Raw genomic sequence first — 16,869 nt, forward strand, 5'->3', positions numbered from 1 at the left:
GACATATCATCTTATATTTAAAAATATATTTATTTTTTCCATTATGATTTTTGGTTGTTAAGGTTCTAATCAGTGTTTTAAAAAGCCGTCTTGGTTACACGCTTAGATGCACCTAGGCTCAAGCACAGGTCTAGCGTCCCACCTTGAAAAAGCAAGACTCAAACTGTGTGCACCTTTTATGAAGCTACAAGGCTCAAAGTCCTATGTCCTAGGTCTTTTTCATTACTAATAGAAATAGTAGTATTTATGGTTTTTCTTCTCTATGAACTTAAAACATCAAAGTTACTAAGCCTAAATGCAGAATTCTTGTGTTTAGGGATCTTTCTTTTCATATTTCAACTTCAACTATGCTCTCTTACCAAAAAAAAAAAAAAAAAAACGCACAAATCCCCTGAGACTATTGTGCATTATTGGGCCTTGAGCTTTAAAAAACACTGATTTTACCTACGTATTTTTCTATGATAGACATCCAAAGGAGAGTGGTGTAAATATTTGAGTTGAATTGGATGTCACATTACATAATTGAAGTCCAAGTGAACATAAGGAGAAAAAATTGGTCCTTCTTTGAACAATTAGAAGTATCCTTTTCTATTGACGAATTTAAGTTGATGGTCTTCGGGTTAGTTAATGTTTCTTTCTCTCATGTAAGGTGAGATGAGAATTTCATGTTGCACTCCCTTGCGAGGAAGGGATTGGTGGAGCATGCTGGTCTGATTTGTTGTTGGTTTGTTTGCTAAAAAAAATAAATAGATAAATAAGGAGAAAAATTGTTGCCAATCTCTATTTCTTGACAAATCAATTTGTTTTCCTTCACATAATCAATTCCAACCCTATTCTAAATAGAGATTCTTCATCCTATTAAGAAAGATACCCATAAAAAATTGGTCATGTCTATATTGAAAAGTTACCATGATTTTCTCACTAATCTCATTCTCCTCCCAATCACAAGCATATCATGATATTTCAGTCTAATATAATCCTAATTTAATCTTAGACCCCTAAACAAAAATCTTGGTTGAAGGCTTTGTTTCAAGACCTAATCCTTGAAGTCAGCTTTCTATTTTCCATATCAATGGTTTGGTTTCATTGAAACCTTAAGAAACCTCTTAAATAGCTCCATCAGATTGAAGCTATTGAAGATATGGCCATCAAAGTAACCCAGCCATATGAGGTGCTATTGAAGAAGCTTAGAAAATATAAGAACACAAATAAAACATTACATCAGAAATAGAAGTAAACAATTGACATAGCAATGAAAAAGAATAATTTGGTTTTCATCTGTCTAATAGAAGGGTAAACCAGAACAAAAGTCAAATATCCATCACAAATGGAAAAGACTTGGCATAACAGACAACACATTTGGATGATGCATTAGAAAGATTGTAATAGTCATGCTTTGTACAAACTTCCATTGCTGTCATTAAGTTCACACTCCCCCTTTTCTTTCCTTTCTGTTATAGGAAGGAAGAAGTTGGAGAGAGGATGGGGATTAACAATGGAGGGCCAAGGAGAAGACATAACTTCACATCATTGAATATCAACTTTATGAGATTCTTTACTTCAAATGAAAGTTCTTTTACAAATTTGTAAAACAATGTATGAATGACTACTTAAAAATGTATACCTTTATGGTTTAAAATGAAGAGAGAGAGAGGAAGAAAAATGATGAAGTTACATTGATATCTTAGTACCTCAATTTTAGAACTTACAAGTTCATTGATATCTTGCCTAAGCAGGAAGGCATCATTAGTCAGTGGCAAAACTGAGGCTATTCGGTCAGATATAACTTACTACAACTAATCACTGATCAGAGATTGCAGTCGCATCTCCTTCTGAGCCTCTCCGCTTCTCCTTCCCCTCTCCATGCCTTGATCGCCGAGGTGCCTCGTCCTCACTTTCGCTTTCTTCATTTCTAAAGGTGGTTCCCATTCCATATTGCTCATCAGAATAGCCTTTTGATCCCTGCTTATATTGCATTCCATCATCATACCCACTACCCGGCATCTCCTGGCCCTTGTTTTGGTCCAGACCCACAATGTATCTGTCATTCCGGTCACTAGTCGGTCCCCTTTGATCCCTCTTAACAGCTCGATTGATGTTCTGAGGTGAGGGTACTGCAGGAGGTGGATACAATGGAGACACACCCACAGGACGACCAGGTCGAGCTGGGTTCGTACCGGTAACTCCCATCCCACCCATAAAGGGACCACGTCCTTGACCCATCATCATCCCAAACCCAGAAGGGGAGAACATGGCCCCAGGTTGAGAAGGTCGCCCACGAAACATCATAGCAGATGGGGGACCCATAAAATCACCGGAAAACCTAGGACCATAGGGACCAAAACCACGAGGGGCCATACCAAAAATGTCAGGCATGGGAAATCCTTCAGGTGTAACAGGACCGTAAGACAACCCATCCGGACCAATCATCCCAGGTGGAAAACCCTGCATTCCATGGAAGGGTCTGGCACCGCGCCCCATTGGCATATGTGGGGGCCACATGATTCCCCTGCCCCTCCCTCTGCCCTGAGCTGGTAGACCAACGGATTGACCAAAGCTCTCCTCCTCCTCCTCTTCACTTTCTTCCTCTTCCTCTTCTTCATTATCCTCAAACGGGACAATATCCGGGTTCTCATTTCCAATATCAGGATTAACTCCCTTTGCTTTCTCCTCTTCTCGTTTCGCTTCTGCTGCTATTGAGACAGCCTGGTCACAAAAATAAGAAAACACAATTGAGAACTCCAGCTAGAGCTATTCCACACAATTGCGCAATAACAAATGCAGAAACTGCCATAATCCATTTCCTCAAATTTCAATTCCTTCCTCGCCTGCTTGCATATGTAATCCTTATTTTCTGATGTGAATGTATTTAAGAGTTTTCTGATTCGACCAAAATGAACAAATCAAGCATACCATCAGTTCACCATCTGGCTCAAGATAAAGTAAAGAAGCCAGCTGCTCACCAATAGAGGGCTCTAACTCTTGGCAATCTCTACTGATCTGCACTTGTAAGAGTACGATAAAAATAATGGCTCATTTAGTATCCAATGTTAACAATGACTTCTCAACAAGATAGAAGAACTAAATATCAATTCTTCAAACAATCAACCTCCAAGTACATATGGATGGTAGACAGGAAACAAACCAAGACAATTAGCAGTTTCAAGCCAAATGAGCAGAAATAGGGTGCCAGTTGAACGATTTTGAAAGATAAACGAGATGGCTTTCAACTCGAGTGAAGACATCAAAGCCATCCCATGTGATACACAAACAGCATTAACAATGTTCCAGAAAATCATCTTGTTTCCTCTCAACAAAACTACTATCAAATGACACTATCCAATTTTTTATTTTATTTTATTTATAGAAACAACTTTCATTGAGAAAGAATGAAATAATACAAGGCCATACAAAAAAACAAGCTCACAAAAAACAAAGCCTCTACAAAAAGGGTTTCCAACTAAGTACAATGTTACCTTGGGAATAATTACAAAAAAGCTTTAAAACCGAAACCCAAAGCGAAACATGAAATTTAACTAAGGACCAAACTTTCCTAGGGTCCATCTCTAGACCTCTAAACACTCTCGTATTTGTCTCACCCCAAATATCCCACAACATAGTGCACATCCTAGCAAACTACAAAAACCGGCCTTTCTCTCTAAAAGGCAGATTTCCTAGTCTCCAAAGTGAATTCACAAATTTATCAGTCAGTACCCAAAATGAATGAATTAACGAAATGATTAACCTCAAATGATCAACCTGCATCGGGCCTTTCCACGAAAGTCCTAGCATTTAATAGCATCTTCAAAGTGAGCACAATTGATCGCCTATGGTGACAGGCTGAAAGCAAACCATGGTGCAGTTAGTCTACGAAGCACCTCCAATCAGGTGATTGCCTTGATCACCTTTTTGACACATTTTTCCTGCAGCCTCCTTTTGCTGTGTCTTTTTTTTTTTTAATGAAAAACAACCACTTCCATGGAGGATAAATGAAAAAATACACGGACATACAAAAAACCAAGTCCACAAAAAAAAAAATGGAGGTCCCATTACAAGAAATGACTCCAACTATACAAAATCATATCCATGGAATAATTACAAAAGGCCTTCAAAATCGAAGCCCACTGGAAAACATGAAAGCGCACAAGAGACCATAATTCCTTAGGATCTCTCTCCACACCCCTAAACACCCTACTGTTCCGCTCACCCCCAGAAGGACCAAATGACCGCACAAACACTAGCAAGCCAAAGAAACTGGCCTTTTTTCTTGAACGGCAGAATGAGGAGGAACTCCTCGATCATAGCACTGGCATCTCTATGACACGCACACATGAAGCCAAACGTCTGAAAGAAAGAATCCCACACAACGCTTGCAAGACTACATCTCCAAAGAATATGATCAAGGTCTTCCTCCACCTTTCAAAGAGAATATAGCAAAAAGGCCCGAACAACAATGGCAATTTTCAGACAAGCCTATCCAGCGTGCTAATACGACCGTGCAAAACCTGCCAGAAAAAAGTCTCGCCTTTCTAGGAACCTTAATCCTCCACAACACCAAAAAGACCGACACACCTAAGGGAGAAGGATCAATACAACATTGAAAGAAAGACTTACACGAGAACCCATCCAAAATATTTTCCAGTGTCTTGAACTGGGAAAAAAATATCTTCTGGACTTCTCAGTACTTTTGACAAAATATTTTCCTATTTCCATTTATTATTTCTTGAAAAGAACATGATATCAATGTAATTTTTCCACAAACTTATTTATGCCCAATTATATATTTCATTTATCTCACCATGTATTGATACTTTTTAATCACAATATTTAACAACTTTTCGGAACCTCACTTTGCTTGGGTGGTGTAGTTTTATGTGCCTTTCCCCCAATCCAAGAAATCAAGAAATATATTGCATTGAGAGTAGGGATGGCATCAAGACACACTAAGGTGTTCTTGCCAAAAATAAGAATAAAGATACATACATATATATATATATATATAAAGAAAAAAAGACTGATGAAGATGCAGTCCTTGTTTCCAGCCCCATAGGGATGTTTTGAACTGCCCCCAAGCAATTTGTTAGTCTAAAATAGTCTTATTATCATTATCATTATTATTATTATTATTAAAAGGATAAGGCTGTCTACTCTAGCAAACAACTTGGTGCATTACTTCCCATTAACTCTGGGTGAAATGTAGTTAACCTAGCTCTGAAGGGGCTAACAGACAAGCTCAGTATTTCTGTCAAGAACTTTAATCAATATGAGAATATGACAATACCAAACTTTAATCAATTTGACAATACCAATAAGGAGTTGAGATAACGTTCAAGACTCCATTGGAAGTTTTTCATACTTTTGTTGGATCCAAACCTTTATTTAAGTCTGTCATATTTGGGCCATTTTTAATTGCAGACTTGCAGTCGATGAAAGAATTCACGAAGTGGTGGTTATTTTAGCAGGGAAATGAAGCCTGCATTACTTGCAATGGTTCTGATAGTCAAATGTTAGTCAATTGCTGTTAGAGGACGTGCTTTTCTCAAATTCTTGACAAATCTCATGCTCTCATGTTGAAGAGTGAGGTCAAACAGGATTGCAATCCCTCATAATTGTATCAACCATGTTAGCACTCTCTGAGAGATGATTCCTGGAAGATAAGTAAAATAAAGATCGCATAGTCCAAATGGGGCAGAGTTCTTAAGTATGCTTTCAGATAATATGACTTCAACAAAACCGGTAAAATGTTATCACCAGAAAGTGCATAACAATATAATAATCAATAATCATAAACATAAAAGAACAAAAGAAGTGAGAAATATTTTCAAAAGTTCACAATAAAAGTAAAAGAAGAACATAAAGAAAACATCTGCAGATGTAAATATAAATAGAAATCTTTCTTCATCAAGCTTAAGATACTATACCTTTACTGGTAAGTTTTCATTATACGGATTCCTCAAATGGCGCGTTTTCTGGAAGGATAGTTCACATAACTGCAAGTAACAAAGCCAAATTATTCACTGCATCATACAGGACTCAAACTGACTGCAACAAAAGCATCCTTCACAACATAATTTAATTTGAACTTTGAGCTTGATCATGGATCTGTTCAAATTTCAGCTAGATTCCAGATGTCGCAGAAAATGCATTTTTCATTGTATATATATTTTTAAATAACATCATTTTTCTTTTTTAAAAAAAAGAGCAGTGAGAGAGAGAGAGAGAGAGAGAGGAGCAGGATTGTACGCTCCAAGAAGTATGATGTACTCTCCCATGGGAGGTAAGCTGTTATTTATCCTAAATAAGAATATCAAATAATTATAATGAACAAAACATACACCAGTTACTATTGGAAATAGCTTGATCAAGTTTTAAAAACTTTGTCTAGGACGTAGGATTTAGATTGAGAAATTGATCAAGTTTTCTTCCTATTTCTAGGATACAAGTGAACCATTGATTTTTTTCATACATCTTTTAATGATTGCAAGAAAAATAAAACCTTCATTATCACAAATTAAAAAAAAAATAATTTAGTTTCATTTTTAGTGAGCACTCCATTGATGAACTTTGAGAGTAAATTAGATTTCTTAGAGAGACAGAGAGAGCGCACACTGCCATTAGCATTATTGCAACTTACTAAAATGCAACAGCATGGTGAGGTACATAAGTTATGTAAATTTCTAAATAAAACTATAGATCTAAGAAATGAAATATCAACCTTAAGCCATTTGAGCGAAAAGTTTTGCCCATAATGTGCAGTTCCATGTGCATATTTCCAATTGCCCCCACTGACAGATCCACCAATCCTGGACATCATCTTTGCACAACCCTAAGCAGCCAATAGTAAATCAGTACAATTATCTCAAACTAGCAAACTTTGTTGCCCAACGACCAAGTAGTATCACACACGAACACAATAGGGAATGATTAGCACCTGAAAATGCCGAGTCCGATTGACTGAGAAAATCAAAATAACATTATCAGCAGAATCAAAAGCTTCATTAAGTTTAGCTTCATTGCTTCTTTGAGTTGCCCATACCCCTTGTTGTACAGATAACTCCAAATTCTCGCGGTTGCAACTTTTAACAATAAAGTACCTGATCTTTCAAAAATAAATTAGGTCGTTCAGAGTATTTAAAAGGGTCATGTGAAAGTCAGATTTTTTTAAAAAAAAATCGCTTTGCAGAATTATATTAAAAATGAGTAGCCACATGTCTTTATCAGAAGATGAATGGAAAAGGTTACAGAACCAAAAAGGAGCACCCCCTTGCTGATTGAGTTTTACAGAAAACAGCTCCACTTGGCATAAGTAAGAAGGGGAGTATAATTACAGAAGCTGGAGAGACTCCATCAACTTCAAGTATTAAAGCAAACTAAATAAAAAAAAGTCTGTAAGAAGTCTCAGTCCAACGATTTAAAGAGACCCTAGCATAAGAGATTATGAGCTATGAGCCATCAGATTCTAGCCAATCAATAACATAGCCATAAATGTGTGTGTAAAAATAGTTATTTGACAATTGGCAATTGACATTAGATGCTAATGAAATGGAGCATGAGCATACTGTAATGAAGCTTTGGCATAAAATTTAATTGAAAAAGAATATTTTAAATAACTAATACCTTAAGATGACACATTCATCCCCTTCTGTATTGTTTCATTTCTTCTCACTGAAAGCAAGTTTTCTGATATTTGAAAAAAAAAAAAGAGGAAAAAAAAAAGAAAGAAATAGAAAGATGAGAACATTCACCAAGCCCAAGGGGCAGCTCATTGTGCTCATCAAAGGGGGAACTCTTCTCAGAATCTCATAAGGTACCAGGTTAGAACCTCATTCTAACTAAAGATTCTTGTGGTCCAAGGACTACAAATTGATATGAAGAAAAAAAAAATTGACTAATGGGGCTTAAAGAAACCAAATGAAAGCACAAGTATGATAAGAACACAGGAGGTTAAATAACACATCTCTGCAACATTGTTTCCATACTATACAGAATCTGAGTTAAAGTAACATGCAAAAATACTTCAGCTATTCATACACACCTAGATATTCCTTGAGGCAAAGACGTTGCGGTTCTGTTTAACTGATTGGGCTGGCCATTAGAAAGACTTTGTATCTGAGTCTGGCTGGTTTGTTGTGTAGATTGCTGAACTTGCGGTTGTTGGACATTAGCAGATTCTGCTGTAGAAGGTTTTCCTATCACTCCTTGAGTAACAGGGGCCGGACCCTGAGGAAACTGAGATTTTTCATTCTGTTGGGATAAGCCAACTCCACGTTGTAAAAATAATTTGTTTGAGGGACCATGATTGTATGAGCCTATGTGCTGTATTTTCTGAAGGATTTCTTCGACTGAAGGTGGAGGTCCAGGCAACTTTGCATGCCTATACCGACAATCAGGACCATTTGGACAGAAACCAAACTTGTACCTGCAGTTACAGTGTTTAGCCTTCAGATGAATAACATCCAATGTTTTCAAAAGAACAAAAATTGGTCCAAAAAGATGTACTTAAGAAATTAATTTAAAAGATTATGTTATTGCAATAAATTTTATCCAAGTATATTTTGTAAAAACCTGAATGAGGATTCCTCATGATCTAGCACCTAAATATATCTAACAATAACATCAACTTTACATGTAATAGGTATGTTCATATTAAAGCCATAAGCTATGAAGCACAGATACAGATATAGCTACACGATAAGGATACGATCGGATACGGTAATTCGTCAATTTCTAAAAAACTAAGATACAGATACGTCTAAGGATGCGTCATTTTTTTATATTTTTTTTAATATATATATTTCTAAAAAAACGAGGATGTTGATATGTTGAAAATACATTTTTTTCTTTAAAAAAATCTAGGATATAGATAAATTTAGCATACAAGTTAATAACAATAGCACAAAATACAATACAAACACTGAAATACAATACAAAAAAAAGCAACATTTAAGATGTTGAAGTACAATAGTTAATAAAATGCAATAGAAAAGTGACTCATATTGCAAAGAAGAAGAAGAAGAAGAAGATTAGAGGGAGAAGTATGAAGATAAACGAAGAACTTATTGTTGAAGATATCCAAATAGTTTATATTTTGGTGGACTTTGTGGGGACTCAAATGTGAAAATGAAGATTGGATGATTCTAGTCTAGGATTTGGTCCGTTATTTATTTATTTATTTTTTTTAGTTTTGACCTCAAGTAGTGAGCTTTTTAAATAGATTGCCTAATTTTAGATTGAAAAAGATTAGATGAATTACTTGTCTTTTTTCTTAAAAAAAATATGCATAGAAATAGATACGTCAAATCGCGTGTCAGATACGTATCTGGGAAGTATCTGGAAGTATCGGTATCCGATACGTGTCTGATACTGATTCTTTGCCTCACATGAAATATATGTGCTTCATAGGCCATAAGCATGCTTAAACATAACACTTAAAAGTATCTTTGCAGAATCATTAATTTCATTGATGGAAGGAAAACCCAAGGGAAGAAGTATACATTCAAACAAGTCCCACCAATATCTACTACTACTTTGCTCGTATAGCAAAGACGTAGGAATACTCTTTCATTGTTTGTCTCTCTTAGGTCCATTTTTCTTTGGATAAGAAACAATTTCATAAGTCCATGATGGTTCCACTAAAAAAATAATGATACAGTTGTTGGGTGGCAAAAACTTTAAAGAACAAGTTCAAAACTCTTTGGATTAATGCAGCTAAGGCCATCTCATGGGCTTTTATGGTTAAAAAGGTATTCTCGGATAACAAAGAAAGGATAGAGATAGGTGTTGAAAATAAGTGGGAACTTATTTTGCAAGTTATTAATTGAATTAGTTTTTTCTTTAATTGAAGTTAATGTTTTTTATTTAGGGTAGTGCCTCCGAAATTGGAGGATGATAGCATAATGGTTTAGTGGATTGATTAAGGGAGATTTTCAAGATTAGTGCTAGAATTTTAAGGTTAGTGCATTAGTGGGCAGTTTATTATTTGCTTATAAATACTTGTAACGTCTCCACTTCGATTGAGAAGAATATATAGAACTCGATTGAAACACTTGATCCTCCGTGCAACATTTTATCTTTTGTTTCCACCTTCCGTTCTCTTTGCTTTTTTTTTTTTTTTTCCGTTACATAGCATAAGAGCGTTCAAGTTCTTTGTTTTATATTTGAGTTTAAATACTCAGTGAAGATGCACAATGGAAACGACATTTGTGTAGACAAGCTTAACGGTGATAATTATAGCTATTAGAGGCTATGTATGGAAACTTTTCTTCAAGGACAAGATTTGTGGGGTCTTGGTTTCGGTGATAATTCAATTCCAGAAGATACTTTGCAGAATGCTAAGGCATGGAGGAAGTAGAAGGTCAAGTGTAGCAAAGTTTTATTCGCTTTGCGAACTTCTATCGACAAGGAGTATATAGAGTATGTTCGTGATGAGAGGAAGTGTGGAACATACTTGAAAGGTTGTTAACTCAAAAGAAAACGACGAGATTGCAATATTTAGAGAATGAACTTGTTCCAACAACTCAAAGTAATTTTTCAGTTTCAAAATATTTTCTAAAAATTAAGGGCCTGTTTGGTAGGCAATCTAAAAATAGAATTTTGAAAACAAAGGGTTTAAAGAAAACAGAGTTGTATTTCATGTTTTCAAATATATGTTTGGTAGTAGATTCAAAAATTAAATTCCAATTTAAATAATTTTTCAAAATGTGTTTGAAAATATATTTAGTTACTCACCACATACTAGGTCGAAAATAAACCATTACTAATTAATCATTTATGAACTTGTTTTATGTTAAAAATTTTGTATAATTATTATTTTGTAATATCATATAATATATGTTATGTAATATATTACATATTTTAATTTAACAAAAATACTTGAGCCTGTAACATGAAATAATATATTTGTTATTGTTTTCATCATTTTTAATATAATTCTATGTTTTAAAATCTTGAATTCAAAATATGGATATACTGAAAACATAAAAAAAAATATTTCTAGAATTTGCATTGTTGGGATCACAGAATCCGGTAACAATTTCCGAAAACAAAATCCAGATTGTCGACAAAACACAAATTCGCTAAACTTAATGAAACTAAAAACATAAAACAAAATCTGAGTTGCCTACCAAACAGACCCTAAGACTTTATGTTCTGAAATCTCAGAGTTGGACAAACAAGAGCTTATTAGTGATGTTTGTTTGCGTCGTTATCTTATTTTGGACTATGAAAGGAGTTTATGTCATTTATTTCTTCAATACAAGGCTGGGTAAATCAACCTTCTATCGTTAAGTTGGAAAATTTGCTCTCAAATCAAGAAGCATTGATGAAACAAATGCTTAGCAACAACAAGCAATCTCATCCAGAGGTGGAAGTTCTTTATACAAAAGACAAGGGAAGAGTCAATTAGTCTTCCAAACATTGTTCAAATGATAGCAATGATTCCAACGTTGAAGGGCAGTCCAAGGGCAAATTGAAGGGATGTTTTAGGTGCGGCAAGCCGGGACACATCAAATGTGATTGTTAGGTGAAGGTGATGTGTCGTCGTTATGGAAAATTAGGTCATATTAAACCGAATTATCTTGTGGACCTCAAAGAAGCAGAAGCAAATATTGTACAAGAAAGTAATAAACCTGAGCAAATTAAATGGGAACACAATGCTTATCAATTGAAACTATTGATCAACCCATTAATTGCATGCTAATATTTCTATAGATTATAATACAGATTGGATTGTTGATTTCGATTGTTCTCATCATGCAACTGGAAATGTTTCTCCTCTCTAATGTATGTGCTCACCAAGGAGGAAGAGTAATTATGCTGACTGACAATTCCTTACATCCTGTTATTGAAGAAGGGCATGTTAATGTTGAGAACAGTGCATCAAATGTTGATGGTGTTTCTCTTGAAGATGTTTATCACGTTCCAGGTTTAAAGAAAAATTTGGTTTCAATCTCTCAGATTACCAACTTTAGAAGGTATATTCTTTTTGGTCAAAATGATGTGAAAATTGTTTTTGATATTAAGAATTTTGAAGGTGATGTTTTGTCCATTGGAAAGAGGAAAGATTCTCTTAATGTTTGTCTGCAAGTGATGCGTATGTTGAAAAGACAAGTCAGAATGATGGTGCAATACTTTGGCATGCTTGGCTAGGCCACGTTGGTTACCAATTGTTGGAAAGAATTTCTATGAAAAAGCTTCTTCACGATGTTTCTCTCTTCAAAGAAATACACCATGATGTGATTTGCCCTAATTGTCAATCCGGCAAGTCACATTATCTTCCTTTCCCAAATTCAAATAACAGATCTACCGGTGCATTGCAGTTAGTTCATTCAGATTTGATGGGACCCAACTAAAACACCCATCTATTATGGTTGTCGTTATGTTAAGGTCATTGTGGACGTTTTTTCTCGTTTCACTTGAGTATATTTTTTGGAAGCTAAAAGTGAGACTTTCTTCAAGTTTATCCTGTTCAAGGAGCAAGTGGAGAAGGAATTTATGTTGCCAATAAAGTGTCTTCGCACAGATAATGGGGGAGAATATATGTCTGATTAGTTTCAAAATTACTGCAAAATGCATGGGATTGAGAGCCAAATGATGTGTCTTGACACTCCACAACATAATGGAGTTGTTGATCATAAATTAGCACATATTACCTCTATGTGCTTGTCTTGGCTGCATGCAAAGAATCTTCCAAGGCAGCTAAGGGCAGCAGCTATTCAGTCAATTGGTCATGTCATAAATCGTTTACCTCCATGGTCGGGAACGGATCTATCTCCTTTTGAGGTACTATATCATCAGAAACCCAATGTGAGTTATCTTCGAGAGTTTGGGTCAATTAGTTATATTCATGTTTCAAAGAGTAAACTTACAAACTGAGACCCAAAGGTAAAACATTATCTTTTTGTTGGATATGATACTCACAGGAAAGGATAGAGATGTATGGATCCAAAGTCAAGAGAAGTTTTTGTTTCTCAAGAAGTGGTCTTTAACGAAGTTTTGTCATACCGAATGGATGCAAAAAAGAAAGAAGACATTGTTGACATGTCTCCTTTCTTTACTAATGGTGTATCGAATGGAAAGGGGATTAATGGTAATCCTGAAGAAAACTTTGAGGTAGATGAAGATATAGAGACTGTTGTTCGTAGGTCTTCTAGACCGAGAACACGACCCAATTATTTATCTAACTATAAGGTAAAATTAAATAAATGGTTAGTTTTTAATGGATGGCTTTTGTGAAGATGAACTTCATCCTCATAATGAAGCTAGAGGCATTCTTGAATGGAAGTAGCAATTCAAAAGTATACTTGGTGTTGTTGGCTGTATGTTTGCATTAAGAGGGAGGGGCAGGGAGTGTTGAACATTAGTGCAAACTTATTTTGCAAGTTATTAATTAAATTAGTTTTTCTTAAGTTGAAGTTAATGTCTTTTATTTAGGATAGTGCCTCCTAAATTGAAGGATAGTGGGATAATGTGCTCTTCGTTTTGTTGTTTTTCGTTACAATAGGAAGAAGGCTTATGATTTGGATAAGTTTCTCTTCATGGTGACATTTGTCTAACGACTTGTGTAACTGTTCTTCCTATGCAATTTTGATGCTCTTTTGTATACTCCTAATGGGAGAAAGTAGATTTTGTTTGTGAATTTTCATATACTGCAGAATTGCCTCCTCTTATTTAAAAACGAAATGAAAAAAATGAAATGAAATTACCCAGTCTACAACCTATGAACTGCATATGACACTAATAAATTGAACAACTAGGGATAAAGAAGAAGAGCATAAACGATGAAAGCAGACATTGATCACCTCCAATTAGAAGAAGAGTACAAGGAAATTAAGCAACCAAAAATATAAATCGTAACGAACAGCTAAGAAATTAAAGACACAAATTGAATTCCAAGTTCCAAAAACGTACATATTACACTCCTTGATATCTTCATTGGTATGTTTGTACACGCAATCCTGCTCGCGGCACTCGCCATAAAGACGAAAGAACCGGCAAATGGGCATCCGAGACTTATCATACTGGTGAAGGAAGCCACAAGCATCACCCTTCATACAGAGACTGCGGAGCCAATGGCGGCAAACCGTTTGCCGGAAGCTCCTCCGGCTGCCGGCGTTGCCAGTTGGGGCACCAGGAGCTTCAGGTGTAGGAGCAGGACCGAGGGGGCCAGGAACGGAATTGGAGAGGGCGGGCGGGGCAGAAGAGTCGGAGTGGATGAGGGGCAAGGAGGAGGCGGCGGCGGCGGCGGCGGGGTTCGTGGGGGCGGCATCGAGGCCACCCTCGAAATCGAAGCTGAGAACGCCATCGGAGTCCTCCATTAAGAAAAGGAAAGGGAAATGGTTAGGGAATTAGGGTTCTGAAGCAGACCATGGCTCAAAACTAAGAAACAGAGAGTGGAGAGTGGCAGTGGACTTGAACGGAGTTGCTGTTGAAGCAAAGAGAGGAAGAATACCAATTTCGGTATTCGGTTTCATTTACTTTTTCCGTCGGATATATTTATTTTAAAACCCTCGCAGATTAACTTTTTTTGGTCAAAATGACGAATTTTATACTAGGATTAAAATATCATGGATATTAACGTTTCAATTTTATCAATTTTATGGATATACGATAAAATATGAATATGGAACGATATTTCTATGCATTTTATAAAATTAATTTAGATTCAGATTAAAATATATTTTTGATCTATGAAATTCTCAAATTTCAAAATAAACCTTTTAATTTCGAGGTTTGAGAATTAATTCTAAATAGTCTCCTAGGCTACTTTAATTGGTTGTTGAATAACGTATGCACAACACAACATAACACTTGAAGCAACCCAATTTCCAGCACTCGAAGTTCAAAAAAAAAAAAAAAGGGAAAATTTGAGTGGAAAGTCGTGTTGGCAAAAACTTTTTGCCATATGTCATTATTTTCTCAAATATTAACCAAAATGAAATGTCTTTCTTTATTTTCTCGGTCCACGTAGAATCAAATGTCAAATCATGTCGTAGAAAATCCATTCCCTTGAAAGTAAAATTCGGCGCAACCTTGGTGCTTTCTTCCCGAAGGTTAACACAGCTTCCAAGCTCAAGTGTGCATTCATCGAAGAAAAAAATAGAATCATAGGAAATTATGCTCAGACCACAGAGAGAAATAAAGAAGAGAGGGGATCAATTTTTTCATATATTTTTTTCAATAACTTAGAGCCTTTTAAAGAAAAGATAATATTTTTTTTATTAGAATAGGTGATATTATTATACAATAACAAGGAGGATCCCACATGCTGGGGATCAAAGCATAAGCAAAGACAGGACATCAAAACCAAAATAAAGCCAACAGGATAAGATCAGAACAAATCCAACACATAAACGCAAACTCGCAAACCACCTGGAGGATAGGCAGAGAGAAGAACCCAAAACCCCATAAACTAGGGGCTACAACAAAACAGAGAATAATGTAAAGTTCAAAAGGAAAAAAAACATCTGTACACACACTAGATAAGACTAAGAAAGTCAACCCGCCAGGAAGTAGCACGAACACGAACCGTGGAGACCATAAGGTGAACCAGAGCAGACACCGACCTCGGTCGACCTCCATGCAGCCGTCGATTATGCTCCTGCCAGATGTAGTATATGGACGCACACCAGAAAACACGGAACAACTTATTACGCACCCCCTTACCCGACCCCACTTGACACAACCAACTTAACTCTACATCCTAACCAGCCACCCGATGCGTCGAACCCAACTGACGCAATACACTAGACCACACCTATTTCCCAAACCCACACTAAAAGAATAAATGATCCCGCGACTCCACACCTCCCCTACACAGAAGACACCCCAACTCTTCAACCAATCCCACGTACCCAACCTATCCCTCACTGCACGCACAGAAGAAGTGACGTAGAATACCACCCCCCGCCCACAAAATATCAGCCCAAGACACCCTATGACGACGAGGACGTATACTCTCCCAAGCACTAGCGATAGAGAACCGACCACTAGCATCCGGCACCCAAACCCAATAATCTTCTTCCCTCACCCTAGGCCCCACCGCCTGGATAAAACCCCAGATCTCAAGCAGCTCCCAAGACACTGTAAGTCACCTCCAACCTCCCTCACCATCTAAGAACTCCGACAACCGCGCTTCCAAACTACTCCTTACATCATAAACCACCGTAGACCCGTATCAATTCAAAACCGCGCCCCTCGATAGCCAAGGATCTCACCAAACAAAACAAGACCGTCCATCGCCAATCATCAAACGAACCAGATGCTTGAATCTATCTCTACTTCGCAAGATAGCCCTCAAGCACCAAGACCTCCAAACCTCACTCCTAACAGCCCACAACGACCGCCCACGCAAAATATATGCCTCCACCCACGCCACCCAAAGTGACCCCGATTTAATTAAGAAAAACTAGAGCAACTTCATAATAGTAGTCTGGTTCCAAGAGGCCATATGCTTCACACCCAAACAATTAAACCATTTTAAAGAAAAGATAATATTCATTCTCAAAATAAAAAAGAAAACCGTTTTGAAATAAATTTTAAAACTGTTTTAGAATTAATTGGGATTAATTCTTGGAACTAATCACAAAAAATTAATTCTTGGAATTAATTTCAAATGGTAATAAAACCTTTTCTCTATTTTCTTTTCTTTTACTATGTTAGTCATTCCCAACAATCCCCCAGGAATGAATGGTATAGCAGACAAAACAAAAATTCATTTTATAAAACCTATTTTCTGAGCAAAGTTAGGAGACCAAACTTAAATATCAATATCTTGACGATTTGAATTGATGCCTAGTGAAATGGGGCAATAACCTTGTTAGAGAGAATGAGTTACCTCTTGAACTTTCAATAACTACAGTTGAGACCCCC

At 36.4% G+C, this 16,869-nt stretch overlaps 1 protein-coding gene across 1 annotated transcript; it reads right to left on the bottom strand.

Annotated features, from left to right (window-relative positions):
- Positions 1 to 1,530: 1,530 nt before the first annotated feature.
- Positions 1,531 to 14,503, bottom strand: LOC120083026 (30-kDa cleavage and polyadenylation specificity factor 30-like). Its single transcript, XM_039038513.2, has 7 exons — positions 13,909 to 14,503; positions 8,036 to 8,419; positions 6,932 to 7,094; positions 6,716 to 6,826; positions 5,922 to 5,990; positions 2,914 to 3,000; positions 1,531 to 2,706 (listed from the first exon to the last, which is right to left on the bottom strand). The coding sequence occupies exons 1-7, from the start codon at positions 14,313 to 14,315 to the stop codon at positions 1,801 to 1,803; spliced, it is 2,127 nt and encodes a 708-aa protein (XP_038894441.1). The 5' UTR covers positions 14,316 to 14,503; the 3' UTR covers positions 1,531 to 1,800.
- Positions 14,504 to 16,869: the final 2,366 nt, after the last annotated feature.

The sequence above is a fragment of the Benincasa hispida genome, chromosome 8 (assembly GCF_027475165.1).
Source record: "Benincasa hispida cultivar pf3 chromosome 8, pf3_genome.v1.1, whole genome shotgun sequence".
In the NCBI taxonomy this organism is placed as follows: domain Eukaryota; kingdom Viridiplantae; phylum Streptophyta; class Magnoliopsida; order Cucurbitales; family Cucurbitaceae; genus Benincasa; species Benincasa hispida.